Below are 13,159 nucleotides of genomic sequence, written 5' to 3'. Positions count from 1 at the left end.
CGCGGTGGCCCGTCGGGTCACCCACGAGGGCAAAACACAACTTATCATGAAAATCGGACACGAAAAATGATAAAGAAATAAACATGAATAAGAAAAAGAAAAAGGGGCAAAGGGCAGTTGAATCGAAGTCGACGGGGAATAATCTGGTGGACAAAATACAAACGCGTAGACGCGCGAGCCTCCGTTGAAAACGCTCCAAATGGATGATGGATCTTATCTCCCCGCCGTTGATAATAAACAAGCATTATCCATCCCATGCCATCCTCTTTTTGGTTAAATTACGCAATGATTTTTGCCCGAAATCTACGCTATAAAGTCGCAAATAAAGAACAAAAAATTCATGAACGGGGTTATTCGAAAAGGGGATCGAATTGAACTAATTGACCAAGAGGGAGAGGTTCGAAAACGAGACAGCGTATGAGGGCGTGACACCGGGGGGAGGGGGGCCGTGTGGATCGGGGCTTTCTACGCCGCATGCGACGCCGCTGGCTTCCCATTGGCCACCTTTTTGCCTCGGGTCGGATTTCATTTGTATGTATGTATGTATGTATATCATGTGCGTCGAGGTATGTCGTCCATATAGGCTTTGATCTTTTGCATGAACAGAACATAGTTTCAATTTGCGTTAAAGTTGATCAAGATCGATTTGGGTGTGTTGATCTTAGGTGTCCGATCCATCGGAGGCAGATCTATTTTCTTCCGCTGCGAACGTAACTGGTCATCGGTTCGAAGCGAACCGGGCGGAGTATGATATAAAAGCAAAGAACAGATGACGGGAGGATGCAGAGAACAGATACTCATTCTGAAATTGAAGACGGCGGTGCGTGCCCATCTGTGATATACTTATGCACAGATATGTGATGGGAGTGGAAAATGTTTTCACCGACCAATAAGGTTCGTGAGCGATCCAAGCCGAGTGTTTTCTACATCTCGAAATCGAATGGTCGAGCTGGAGTCCATCGTGAATAACTTGCGAGCTGGGGTTGTTCACTTGACTCGTTAAAACCTCTAATAATGGCGCATGTCATGTCGGGTCAATATGTCCTAATGCTGCAATGAACTTCTTTGTTTTCGTTTTCATGGGATTTCACATCAGTATTCTATTTCATTAAGTAATTGTATAATTCATGCTCTAGACAAATTTAAATTCCTTGCAATTTGCAAACTAGACGTTGAAATTCTAGATAGGAATTGTGATCAATCAAGTTGCGATGAGATTGTTATTCTAACACAATATATTTATCACAAGAAAAATGATATATTTTTTTATTATTATTTTGGCGATAAATACTATTCACGAATCACTCATATAGACGATGTGTGACTTGAGACATCACATCCCACTTCTCAATTCACGACCAAAACCTTAGTGGCTTTCGAAATCCTATAATATTTATGCTTTAAATATAAGCTAGATTGTTGAAGCATGCTATTTTTCTTATGGTAAAATTGGCCTTCAAATTCTTCTCCCACATCCCTAAAGGCTCAATTAGTGCTCTTTGTTTAAACATGTCCTATCGTGCGCCGATATCGTATATTCAATTCTACATAAGCATCCCAACAAAGCCTATACAAGTATGTGCTGTCGTTTTGTCTGGTTTGATTATTTGTTTGGGACTAAAGATTTTTGTCATTCTTTCAGAAAATCATCCGTTCGAATCCCATCAACTGTGTCCCTACTCCTCTGAACCAAAGCCATTCTGTGCATGATAGAAATTTGGATTTAACCAATTCACGAGACTTGAAAAGACGTTTCATGAGTTTTCAAGTAGCCGAGGGTCTCCGGCCGTCTCTCGAAGGATTATGAGAAAACGAATGATAAGAACCATGATAGAAAAGAAAGGAAGAATAGAAACCAGAAGAAGAAAAAGAAAGTTCAGTATCAGTCCATTACGCCGTTAGAACATCCTTAGAAAGTGACCAGTTTAGGTAGGTGAGCCCTTCAAATTCACATTTGTTTGAACTATGTAGCATGCCATAGCTAAAAGAAAGGAGGAGAAATTTTTTTTAGTGATGTGAACCAATGAAAAGCTGAATTAGTGGGAGAATTGAATATTTAGGGCCAATGTCTCTCTCTCTCTCTCTCTCCCAGGAATGCTCTTTTCCTAATCTGTGGGCTGCAAGCTGAATAGGATCTGTCCTGGAGCCAATCAAGGCTCAGCTTTCTTGAGAAATGAAGGGCTAATCTCTCCATTAACATGAATTCTTTTATTGAGCAAATGGGGGGAGACACATGTCGAAGGCAATTGCGAAACCCCTACCGCGATTATGACAGTGATTCTAGGATTATAAAACACGGCAAAGAAGGGACAGAAACTCCTGAGTGGGGGAGGACGACACAGGAATCGTGGCTGGTGATGATTATTTTATATCTGCAGCACAACATGAAAAGACACACAACACGCCCGAAGACAAGCAAACGAACGACACTTGGAAAAGGAAGCCTTCCCTTATCCAATGGGCATCCACTTTCTAGGGTTATGGCGTGGCATCTGTTCTTACCATTAGCCTTTAGCTTAAACTAATATTTAGGGTAAGAGTTTGTTTGTTTGCTTGTTTTTCATCGGTTTGTTAGCTTTGTGTGATGTATCTCCTCTTCTGTTTAGTAAAGAAAGGTTCGTTTTTTTTTTTGTTGGTTTTTGTTCGTTAAATGTTATCGTAGTTGTTCTACCGATGAAATAGATCTTTTACCATTGAGCGGTTTTGATATCGATCATTTTCTCCACCGCCCTTCCTTCCTCTCGATAATTAGTTACTTGTCTTTCCTTTCGCTGTCATTTGTTTTCCTTATAGATAACATTTGTTTCTCCTAGTTCCTGATTATTGAGATTTGAATAGGGGCAATATGCGTCGGCATTGTATTTAGTTAAGGGCAAGAGTTAGCTGTGGCCAATCAATGTCTACGCCCTACATGTCACTCGTTTATTGGTGGTTTTCGCCTTGCACTGGTGTACTCAGCCACCCATTGTAATTTTACCCGCTTTGATGGGCCATTTGCGCCACGCGGTAGCTCATTATCAACCTAGATCCGAGGCTCGTGCTTGATCCAAGCAATGGTGGCGGCGAGTCCGACGTGAGGACACAGATTAAGATGACAGAGAGAGAGAGAGAGAGAGAGAGATGGCCCAGAAAGTAACGATCCGAGATGGCGTTGGGCTCGTGCGATGGCGGGAGAGAGATGAAGAGCGATGGGGTCTAGAAGGATTCGTAAGTACCCAGAAAAAGCACCAATAACTAGTGCCACCCATCGAGCTAATTCTTGCTCTTTACCTTTCAAAATCTCGATGCGCTTTCGGATCTTTACTCTCTTTCCATTCCTAATGTCGACATACGGGCATGTCTTGTCGATGCGAAATTTTCATAGCCCTAGGTGAACACTACCGTGTGTCATATCCTTCTAATATCTTGTGAGCTGTGGACATGCACATAGACTCATGGTAAGTAGATTCAAAGACGTAGTGGGCAAGTTCTGTTTGGTCATTGGCTCCCAGTGATGCAAGGTGAAGAACAAAATCCAGACGCCTTGCGTCCACATCATGCCAAAGTTACAAAGTAGGCAAAGAAGAAAGGAAGAGAAACGAAAGACAAATAGGGGGGCAATGCATAGGTGTGGCCCCAATGTGAATGCCCAAACGTTTTCCGTCCACGCTTTGTGCACATTTCGGCCGTGAGCAAAAGGTCATTGCTCCAGAAGCGAACAGCTCTGGGAGTCCTTTTTCTTCTTCACTGTTCTTGGATTAGACAATCTATTCACTCTTCCTGCAAGCTTTCCCTCTTTAAAGGGCCAAAAGAGAAGATCGACGCGTGGTGCGTGTGCGCGCGGGTTGCGTGCGCTCAAATCTCATCATTACACGTTTAGCATTTCTGGTTAGACTTTTCATGAGAAGAGATAACTCGTGATGGCCATTGGAAATTCACTTTGTAATATCAATGTATCTTCGCCAGAATGTAAATAGTAAACTTCATCTTTATTTGACAGTTTAAATTTTTAGATCATTTGATAATAATCCCATAAAATCTTATATGACATAAGAGAAAAACATCCCGAGTTTAAATCAATCGGGCCTCTTTTTAACTTCCCGATTACATATAACAATCTTTAGTTGCAATTTTCTTTTTCTGTATTTACATGTCTATTTGTTTTACATGTACCGGTTTGGTCGAAATCGACGGAACACCAATAAAAGTAATACCCGTAAGTACAACTCAAGTAATTAACATGATGGTGTTGGATAAACAGATGGTTTAATAGTCAACTCATGTAAATGATTGTTTTATCTATAGTTTGTACAAGAGACATTCCGATTGGCATTTGATTATGGATATACAGGCGCGTAGATATACATAGAATGGTAGGATTTGACTAGTGAAGCTAAAGTGCGCCGTTTTGGTGATAATGGAGCCATCAATTTTTGACATTCTTTTGATCAACAACTTCTAGTATAATACTAAATTTCGAGTACGCCAAAGACATTACTAGATTATTCACCAGACCCTTGTAACTACAAGACCAATTTTTGACCGTCCGGTACGACGCGTGTTCTTCGATTTGCCAAATTTGGATATTTTTCTACTTTCATGGCTATATTTTGCATCAGGGTTCTCGTTGTCTTTAAGCCTCTAATGCTTATTGACCAATGAAGCTAGTCTGAAAAACCTTTTAAAATAATGTTTGTGGAATTTGTAAAATCATGATTCGAAAATCTTGAGTTTCTATATGGGCTAAAGAGGAAAAAAAGAGATTTAAAAAAAAAAAAACTCTTTATGCTTTTCTAACCTTGCTTTTGGGAATCCAAGATGGTGGTTTAATAGTGTTCATATATTAAATTTGATCTTCACACTTGGAACCCAACACTCAAAATTGTACTCCCACTAAATTAAGCAATTAATCCCCCCACCTAAAGTTGCAATTTCAATTAAAATAAGGGCCTCCTCCTTTTTTCTTCCTCCTTTCCTCCCCAAGTTGCAATTTTTATTTCATTCTCACTCCATTCTCTCTCTCTCTCTCTCTCTCTCTCTCTCTCTCCTGTGCCTTCCTCCTTTACTCCAAATTCAAGGCCTTCTTTTGCTCTTTTGGGTTTTGCCAATACCAACAGATGCCCGATGATCCCTCTCAGTTTTCCCTTCGTTTGCTTCCTCTGTAACCGTTCCCCTTCTTTACTCATCTCAGTCCAAACTGCACTCAAAACTTCGTTTGACTTGACTCCTTCTTCTCAGGAGCGTCTTCCCTTTGACTGGTTCATCCCTCCCCCTCCCTCGGTCGTATTTACTGCTTTGCATGCGTTTCCACTTTGACCCATTTTTGATTTCGGTTTCGGCTTCCCGTTCGGACATCTTATTATATTGGAGTCTTGAGTTGGGGTGTTGTGTGTAAGAAAGTTCATATCGTTCTTGGCTGAGGGTAGTGGGGTGGGGCGTCTGTGCTCCATATTGGTAACTTTCTTGAAATGTTTGCACTTGAAGGGGATGTTTCTTGGAACTCTGCGTGATTTGAGAGCTGAAAAATCTTTGATGTCTTCTGGGTTTATGCCTGTACTATGATGTGACATGCCTCAGTTCCTTAGTTTTGATAATCCCACTCTTTGCTTGGTGTAATATGATTGTGTCCTAAATCCTGATGCTCAGCGCTTGGCATATGCATGTTTTTTCGCTATGTTTTTGTTAAAAGTTCTGGTTGTCATCAGTGTTTGGCAGGTGAGAAGTTAATCTGTTGGGGAGTTTTCACCCATGAAATATTTGCTCTGTCATGTACTATCCCTTTTTAGGACCAATTACATGAAGGAGGTTAATTTCCCGTCGTCTCGGTTCATCGTATGTGCTGTCCTTGTGTTCTTTCTGTCTGCGTGTCTTTGTTATAAATCGTTGAACAAGCTTCGTAGTGTAATAATTGGGTGGCCTTACGGTAATGATCACCGTCTTTCTGGTAGATATGCCGAGTGAATCATGATGTGCCCTTTTCGATGGGTTAGCTGTAATCATTCAGTTTAAAATTTTGCAGAAGGCTTGGAGCATTTCAAGTTAATCTCGGCCTATGTCGAAAGGAAAGGACCTGGATGGTGAAGAAGAAAGAGCTAACATGGAGGGTTCAGATCGTGAAGAAGAAGTGACCGTGGACATTGACGGACGCATAAAAGACCCTGTGCTCGAGTTGCACTTTTGTGGTGCTTCTTGGGTCAATTCTCTGCAATGCCCACTGGCAAAATCGGGGTGTTGTGAGACTCAAAGGAAATCGGAGAAACGGTCATCTTATAGTTCTAGCAGGATTGGTAGTTCCTCAGTTGCGGAACCTCAGGATGCAGATTACACTCCATCACTCAGTGATGAGTTAGAGGCCTTGATACTGGCTAGGGTGCCTAGATCTTTATACTGGAAATTTTCCACCGTCTGCAAGCGATTCTTATCTTTAATTAAGAGCGGAGAGATATTCAAAATCAGGAGGGAGATTGGATTTAAAGAACCGGCTGTGTTTATGTTGGCGAGCGGGGAAACTAGTTGGTGGGCATTTGATCCGCACTCTGAATCTTGCCGGAATCTTCCTATTTTGCCCTCTGACTCATGCTTCTCTGCCGGAGACAAGGAAACACTTTGTGCAGGTACTCACCTGATGGTTTCGGGCAAAGAGATTGATGGCCTTGTGATTTATAGATACGAATTGACTGAAAATAAGTGGTTCAAGGGTGACTCCATGAAGAACCCGAGGTGCTTGTTCGCTTCCGCCACTTGTGGTAACTATGCTTTTGTAGCCGGTGGGATTGGTATAGGCAGCAAAAAGGAAGTTCTTAATTCTGCTGAGAAGTATGATCCCCAGACTAAGTCGTGGGATCGGCTTCCTGTGATGCATCAAAGGAGGAAGATGTGTTCTGGTTGTTACATGGACAATAAATTCTTTGTGATTGGAGGCAAGAATGAGGAGGAAAAGAACCTCACTTGTGCGGAAGCTTTCGACGAGAGCCAAAACAAGTGGGAAATCATCCCCGGCATGTTGAAAGACATGCCCGTCTCAACCGTCCACTCTCCACCCCTCCTTGCCGTTGTGAACAACGAGCTCTACACTCTCGAGACTTCGTCGAACGAGCTGAAGGTGTATATCAAGAGCAGCAACTCTTGGAAGAGGCTGGGGCCAGTTCCTATAAGAGCTGATTTCAACGGAGGATGGGGCATCGCGTTCAAATCTCTGGGCAGCGAGTTGCTCGTGATAGGCGCATCCTCGGCTTCCTACTCCAGCCATGGCATGACCATCTTCACTTGCTGCCCCGATCCAGACACCGAGGAACTGCAGTGGACGCCTCATGGTTGTGCCAAGAACAGTTCCAGTCACTTTATCCTGAATTGTTGCGTTATGATGGCTTGAAGTTTGACCGGTGACTCGTGCCATGAGCACCTGAATAATTCGCTATCTTTGCAGTCCGTGTAGCTGGTCTCACTAAACCATACATACACATAGCTTGTCCCAAGAAGATGGCTGTCATATTCAACTTGCATTATCACAGTTGGGTTAATTGCCTGACTTGGCTGTAATCTTTCTTATGCCATTCTATCTCCAAACTTGATGATTATTTCAAGCGCCTCCCCTGTGTCTTTCTAAATCAAGGGCAAGTGTTTCTATCATGGTGTGCTATCTTGCTGAACTTGTAATAAAAAACTTTTCATGCCTGAAAGGAGAGCTCCAGTTGTTGCTGGATCTCGGGTAAGTTGCACAAGATTTTCAGTTCATCTTTTCTTCGAGACGGGCAGCAGAAAAGTTCTAGCTTTTCGCATGTTGCTTAGGTTGTATCCTGTGTAGTAGGATTCGCTCCGGCGCTCGGAATCAACTATGCTCTGCTTGAGAAACTAGTCTGCAATGAGAGGACAGGATGCTTCCTGAATACATGTTCTTTGTTGACTATATGTTCGGACATTGAAGATTTGATATTTCCTCAGAGACCTATTTGAGTAGCAGATTCCCTGTTTTGGGGACAAAGGGCACAAGGTTCAGCAGAGAAGAGACAACCTTAACAGATGAATAAAGCTCTCGTTCTGTAAACTCATTTAATTCGATCCCGATCAAGCAAAAGTCTCGAACACGAACGGGTTATCGAACTGGCATGCGTACACTAGGTTCAATAAGCAATGCCTCGTTCTTATGGGTCTATGGGTCTAGGCTTGTCTGTTGAGTATGATAAACGCATCCTGAGTAGGTCATTCTTGAGGTGTCGAACAAATTTAGATGTTTTTTGTGTTAGAACCGAACTCCTGTCATAACTTCAAGGCTGCGTTTGGTCGTCCGTATAAAACTCATGATAGGATATGTTTTATCCTATCCCGTGTTTGGTAGGTGTCCCGGATAGTATAATGTCGGATATAGGGGGATATAACTTGGATAAAAAAATCCTAGGGGAGGGGGTAGGATAAGGTCGGATAGGATTTCTCTTATCCGTCATATAAAAGCTAACTTTCTTGTCTCATTTGTTTCTATTTTCATTTTATTTATTTCTTTTGCAAAGAGGTTTGAAAATCTAATAAAATGTGTATATTTTCAAGTTTTTTTTTTGTATGAGAACATTATTTTTATAGTAATAAGATCGGAATATTTCATGAGTATCACGTAGGGCATATATGTCATTTATATTGATATACGGTTTATACCAAATGCGGGATAGGATAGGATATGAGAATATCCGACTTTAAATCCGTAGTTCACCAAATGATGGATGAGATATGGCCAAATCCCTAGATTTCTTATCCTATCATATCCAATCCTATCCCGACCAGAAATCCCGAGGACCAAACGCAGCCCAAGTGGGTTCTCCCATTACAAAAAACGTTGGCCTCGGAACAGGCGCAGTCCCATAAAATTCTTGGTGTTGAACGAAATTGTCTAATTGAAAAATGCCAACTAAGCGAATAAGTAGTTTGAAATGATTGGGTTCGAGTTGGCTAAAGATAGAATAGTTCGGGTTGATAGGTCTAAGGTTTGTCCAAGCGTTATGAGCAGTGAAAAAATTGAAATCGGTTGAATCGGATCGAACCAAATTCTAGCATACGTACCGTGTGTTACTTAAATGTGTGCCTATTCATCTGTTAATTAAATTTTCAATTTAATTGACTGCGTAATAACGCGACAATAATTGTTTTTTGGGAGTAATAATTTATTCGTTGGAAGATTGAGACCCGAATGTCCATCAGTTCAAATCAAATTAAGCACTACAGACTGGGTAACATCTCTCATGGAATCGTAACCGGCCTGGTCCATTTACATCCTAGCCGACCCGAGATAAGATCGGGCCGGTCATATTGGATCCGGATCGCATCCCCATTTTGATTTTGACCTACTCGGCACAATCCTGCAAGTAGAGAGAGAAGGGCCGAAAGGAGCTGATTTAGCTCGGTCTCTCTCTAACCATCTTCAAGCGAAAGCGAAGCTGAAACAGATCTGAAAGCTCGATCACTACCCTTGATCACGTAAGGTGCTTCTCTATAAGTCGCTTACTTGCTTGCTTGATTCGCCAAGAATTTGGCACTTCCCGTCCTCAATTCCAATTTCCCATTTTCTGTAGGAAACATATCGCGAACCTGTTGTTGTTTCCCCTCCATTTCATGGTACTTTTACATTTGTCTTGACAGTTAATCCTAAGCGTGAGATCAATTTCTTGTTCGGAGGTGTGGCGAACTTCGAGTCTAGGGTTTAGGGTTTTCCCATTTTTTGGTCAAGTTAACGCTTGTTTATGACGAAGGAGCTGTTTTGACTACTGGCGTTTTTTTCTTTTTTTTTTTTTGGGGGAAACTTTGGGATCTGTATCCTGAACTATCCGAGATTCTTGTATGGGGGGGCTTAGGGCCTGTGTATAGTCGATACTAGGTTTCTGTGGAGCGTGTTCATCTTGGTGAAGTAATTTCATTGGTGGGTACTAGGTGACGTCCATGAATAACAATAGCAACCCGTCTAGAAACCTTCCGCCTTCTTCATCACCTTTTGGGAATGCTGCGATTTTGAATTCGGCTATGCCGACAAACCCTGCGTTCGCGCAAGCACAGAGTCAAGGTGGGCCCGGGTTTCAAGCACAGTTTCAGCTGTCGCAAGCGCAAGCCATCGCGCATGCACAGGCGAAAGCGCAGGCTCATGCGCAAGCTCAAATGCAAGCGGTGAACCCCCAGTTCCAAGCGCAGCTGCAAGCTTCTCTCAGTCAAATGGGAAGCCTTGGGAATCTGGGTTCATCTTCACCCTCCATGTCCACGCCTGGAAGTGGCAGCGCGAAGCGTCTACCTCAAAAACCCCCAATGCGACCTCCTGGAGTCCCTATGAACACCATGATTTCGCCATTGAAACAAATGGAGCTTGCTTCAGCTGCTCGCAAGAAGAAGCAGAAGGTCCCCGAGAAGCAGCTGCAAGACAGAGTGGCAGCAATTCTTCCTGAGTCCGCATTGTACACGCAGCTCCTTGAGTTTGAGTCTCGCGTTGATGCTGCTCTCGCAAGAAAGAAGACTGACATACAGGAAGCCCTGAAGAACCCTCCATGCATTCAGAAAACACTTAGGATATATGTCTTCAATACATTTGCCAACCAGATTCGCACGATACCTCAGAAGCCAAATGTTGAGCCACCTACTTGGACCCTTAAGATAATCGGGAGGATCTTGGAGGAAGGGGTGGATCCTGATCAGCCTGGAGTAGTTCAGAAATCGAACCCTTTATACCCAAAGTTTTCATCTTTCTTCAAGAGAGTAACCATTTCTTTGGACCAGCGACTTTATCCTGAAAACCCTGTGATTGTTTGGGAGAACTCTAGATCTTCTGCTCCTCAAGAGGGATTCGAGGTGAAGCGGAAAGGGGATAAAGAATTTACGGTGCCTATTCGGTTGGAAATGAACTATGTACCAGAGAAATTCAAGCTGTCGCCAGCTTTGGTGGAAGTTCTTGGCATCGAAGTTGAGACTAGACCAAGAATTATTACTGCAATCTGGCATTATGTGAAGGCCAGAAAATTGCAGAACCCAAGTGATCCTTCATTTTTTAACTGTGACCCGCCTCTTCAGAAAGTGTTTGGGGAAGAGAAGATGAAATTTACTATGGTTTCTCAGAAGATCTCCAATCATTTATCTTCACCGCAGCCAATACATTTGGAGCACAAAATTAAGCTTTCCGGAAATAGTCCAGCTGGAACTGCATGCTATGATGTGCTGGTTGATGTACCCATTCCCATCCAGAGGGAGTTGTCTGTGCTGTTGGCGAATGTGGAGAAGAACAAAGAGATTGATGCCTGTGATGAGGCAATATATTCCGCAATACGAAAAATTCACGAGCACCGGAAGAGACGGGCATTTTTCCTTGGCTTTAGTCAATCTCCTGTGGAATTTATTAATGCACTCATTGAATCCCAAAGCAAAGATCTAAAGCTACTTTCTGGAGAAGCTAGTCGTAGTGCTGAAAAGGAGCGTCGATCTGATTTCTTCAATCAGCCTTGGTATTCACATCATCTCTATGAATTTGGGCATTTCTTACTCTATGCTTTTGGGACTTTTTCTACTCTTAAAATATCATCCTGCTTTATGGAACCTGAGAACTTTCACTTTGGCTACACAGCGAACCATTAAACCTGGTTATGATGTGGTCATGTCTCTGATTTGAGTTTCTGCTTAAGTGTGCAAAACATGCCCTCTGGACTAAATGCTTTTTGAAGGTGAATTATGACTGTTTTTTTATTATTATAGGGTGGAAGATGCTGTTATTCGGTACTTGAATCGCAAACCAGCAACTGGAAGTGATGCTCCTCCAAGCACTTAACTATGGTTTGGGAGGTTTTGGGTGGGCCACTTTGCGAACCATGGATTCTTTTTGCTCGGCACCTACAATCATGCATGTTGTTGACTACTTGAGGTAGGAGGCCTGGTGGCGTAGCTTTGGCTTTTATAGCTGATGGGAATCACAGCCATGAGCTCCTGCAATATGGAGTTTAATATAATTTCAGTGATAGAAACTCTTGGATGTGGAACAATTTATTTAAAAAGGCAATGCCTATTGTAAATAGTTGTGTGCCTGCTGCTGTACCCTCCTCTGTTGCTGTGAAAGGATAATGGCGCCATGTTGCTAAGTTAAACTGTTATACAATTGATTCTGAATGCTGTATGGCCGAGATGCTGTTCAGGTTTCGATAATTAGTAAGCATTCGATAACTTCATGGTCAAATGGTGGTGGTTACTGATGTCTTTTCTTTTAAGGGGCCGATGTTTTGGTTTCATTGCAGTGAATAGAATTCATTGCGTGGGTGAGATGCTGGAATAAAGAACGAGACTGCCTTGTCCTGGTGTCGGCTCAACCTGTGGACAGGGAAATGCAGCACTCTTTTTAATCTGGCATTCCAGTATACATTGTTGGATGAATGCAATATGTTCGGTGGTGGCTCAACCACTTAATGATTTTAGATGAACGATTGAGATTTGTTTATTTGTAATTCAACTATTGCCGATCTTCGAGGATCCGAGCCCTGGAGAGCTGTAGATTTCCCGATATAGTCTGGTAGTTGACGATACAAAGTGATCTGTGGAAGTGCTCTATGTAGTAAAGCAGCAAAAGCAAGTGTGGCGTGAGGGAAGATGCCTCAAAGTTGACATCAGCCAGTTTTCATAGGTCATCCAAAGGAATGCATATCCACCTGATCTGTTCCTTACTGACATCAGGTGTCTGGTGTATCGCAGCGCGTGCTGTGGCCACCTGATCAAGTGTCATAGCCCTGGCAGGCATCGAATCGTCAAATGAGGAAAACGGTAGTCTAGATTTGATGTATTACTGGCATGGTATGGTAGGCTTGAGGCTGGTCCATGTCATTTTGCCCTATGTTCATCGCCCATAGAAATGTGATTGGTTGGTTTGTGTTCACGGGTTCGACTATTTTGTCTCACATAGATCTTGTCGAGACTCACTTCGCTCGCCGAGGCCCGGATCTTCTTTGAATATGGGTTAATATTTTCTTTTCTTAATCACGAGCGGCTTAGGGAAGTACTTTCAGGCTCGGTACATTAGTTTTGCTCGTTTAGGTCTGCTCATTGATAAGGTCTGCCGATGAAATCCTAATCTTATGCAGCAAGATTTGACCAAAAAGGTAAAAAAAAGAAAAAGAAAAATCTATACGAGCAAAAGAAAAGAGGCCCTTACCTTGCAAGGCCCATCTAATGTTGAGATTGA

At 42.6% G+C, this 13,159-nt stretch overlaps 2 protein-coding genes across 5 annotated transcripts; both read left to right on the top strand.

Annotated features, from left to right (window-relative positions):
- Positions 1–5,045: 5,045 nt before the first annotated feature.
- Positions 5,046–7,608, top strand: LOC115741263 (F-box/kelch-repeat protein At3g27150). 3 transcript variants are annotated; one of them, XM_030675076.2, is made up of 2 exons: positions 5,046–5,217; positions 5,999–7,608. In XM_030675076.2, the coding sequence occupies exon 2, from the start codon at positions 6,032–6,034 to the stop codon at positions 7,349–7,351; it is 1,320 nt and encodes a 439-aa protein (XP_030530936.2). In that variant the 5' UTR covers positions 5,046–5,217; positions 5,999–6,031; the 3' UTR covers positions 7,352–7,608. The 3 variants fall into 3 exon arrangements, with proteins under 3 accessions (XP_030530936.2, XP_030530937.2, XP_048139315.1); XM_030675077.2 differs by lacking the exon at positions 5,046–5,217 and adding an exon at positions 5,236–5,433; XM_048283358.1 differs by lacking the exon at positions 5,046–5,217 and adding an exon at positions 5,454–5,694.
- A 1,909-nt stretch (positions 7,609–9,517) lies between these two features.
- On the top strand, positions 9,518–12,150 carry LOC115741259 (SWI/SNF complex component SNF12 homolog). 2 transcript variants are annotated; one of them, XM_030675070.2, is made up of 2 exons: positions 9,518–11,441; positions 11,689–12,150. In XM_030675070.2, exons 1-2 carry the CDS (start codon positions 9,901–9,903, stop codon positions 11,759–11,761), a joined length of 1,614 nt encoding a protein of 537 aa, XP_030530930.1. In that variant the 5' UTR covers positions 9,518–9,900; the 3' UTR covers positions 11,762–12,150. The 2 variants fall into 2 exon arrangements, with proteins under 2 accessions (XP_030530930.1, XP_048139309.1); XM_048283352.1 differs by lacking the exon at positions 11,689–12,150 and adding an exon at positions 11,556–11,643 and having other exon boundaries at positions 9,518–11,524.
- Positions 12,151–13,159: the final 1,009 nt, after the last annotated feature.

Source organism: Rhodamnia argentea, chromosome 8 (genome assembly GCF_020921035.1).
Source record: "Rhodamnia argentea isolate NSW1041297 chromosome 8, ASM2092103v1, whole genome shotgun sequence".
Lineage (NCBI taxonomy): Eukaryota > Viridiplantae > Streptophyta > Magnoliopsida > Myrtales > Myrtaceae > Rhodamnia > Rhodamnia argentea.
Note: the sequence above shows the minus strand (reverse complement) of the source record. Positions and strands in the feature narration are given on the sequence as shown.

Bases quoted from the DNA above. Each gene is read 5' to 3' on its own strand.
- LOC115741263 (XM_030675076.2), top strand. From the start codon at position 6,032: ATGTCGAAAGGAAAGGACCTGGATGGTGAAGAAGAAAGAGCTAACATG.
- LOC115741259 (XM_048283352.1), top strand. From the start codon at position 9,901: ATGAATAACAATAGCAACCCGTCTAGAAACCTTCCGCCTTCTTCATCA. The intron at 11,525-11,555 runs TTATGGAACCTG...TCACTTTGGCTA, and splicing joins TCTTAAAATATCATCCTGCT to CACAGCGAACCATTAAACCT.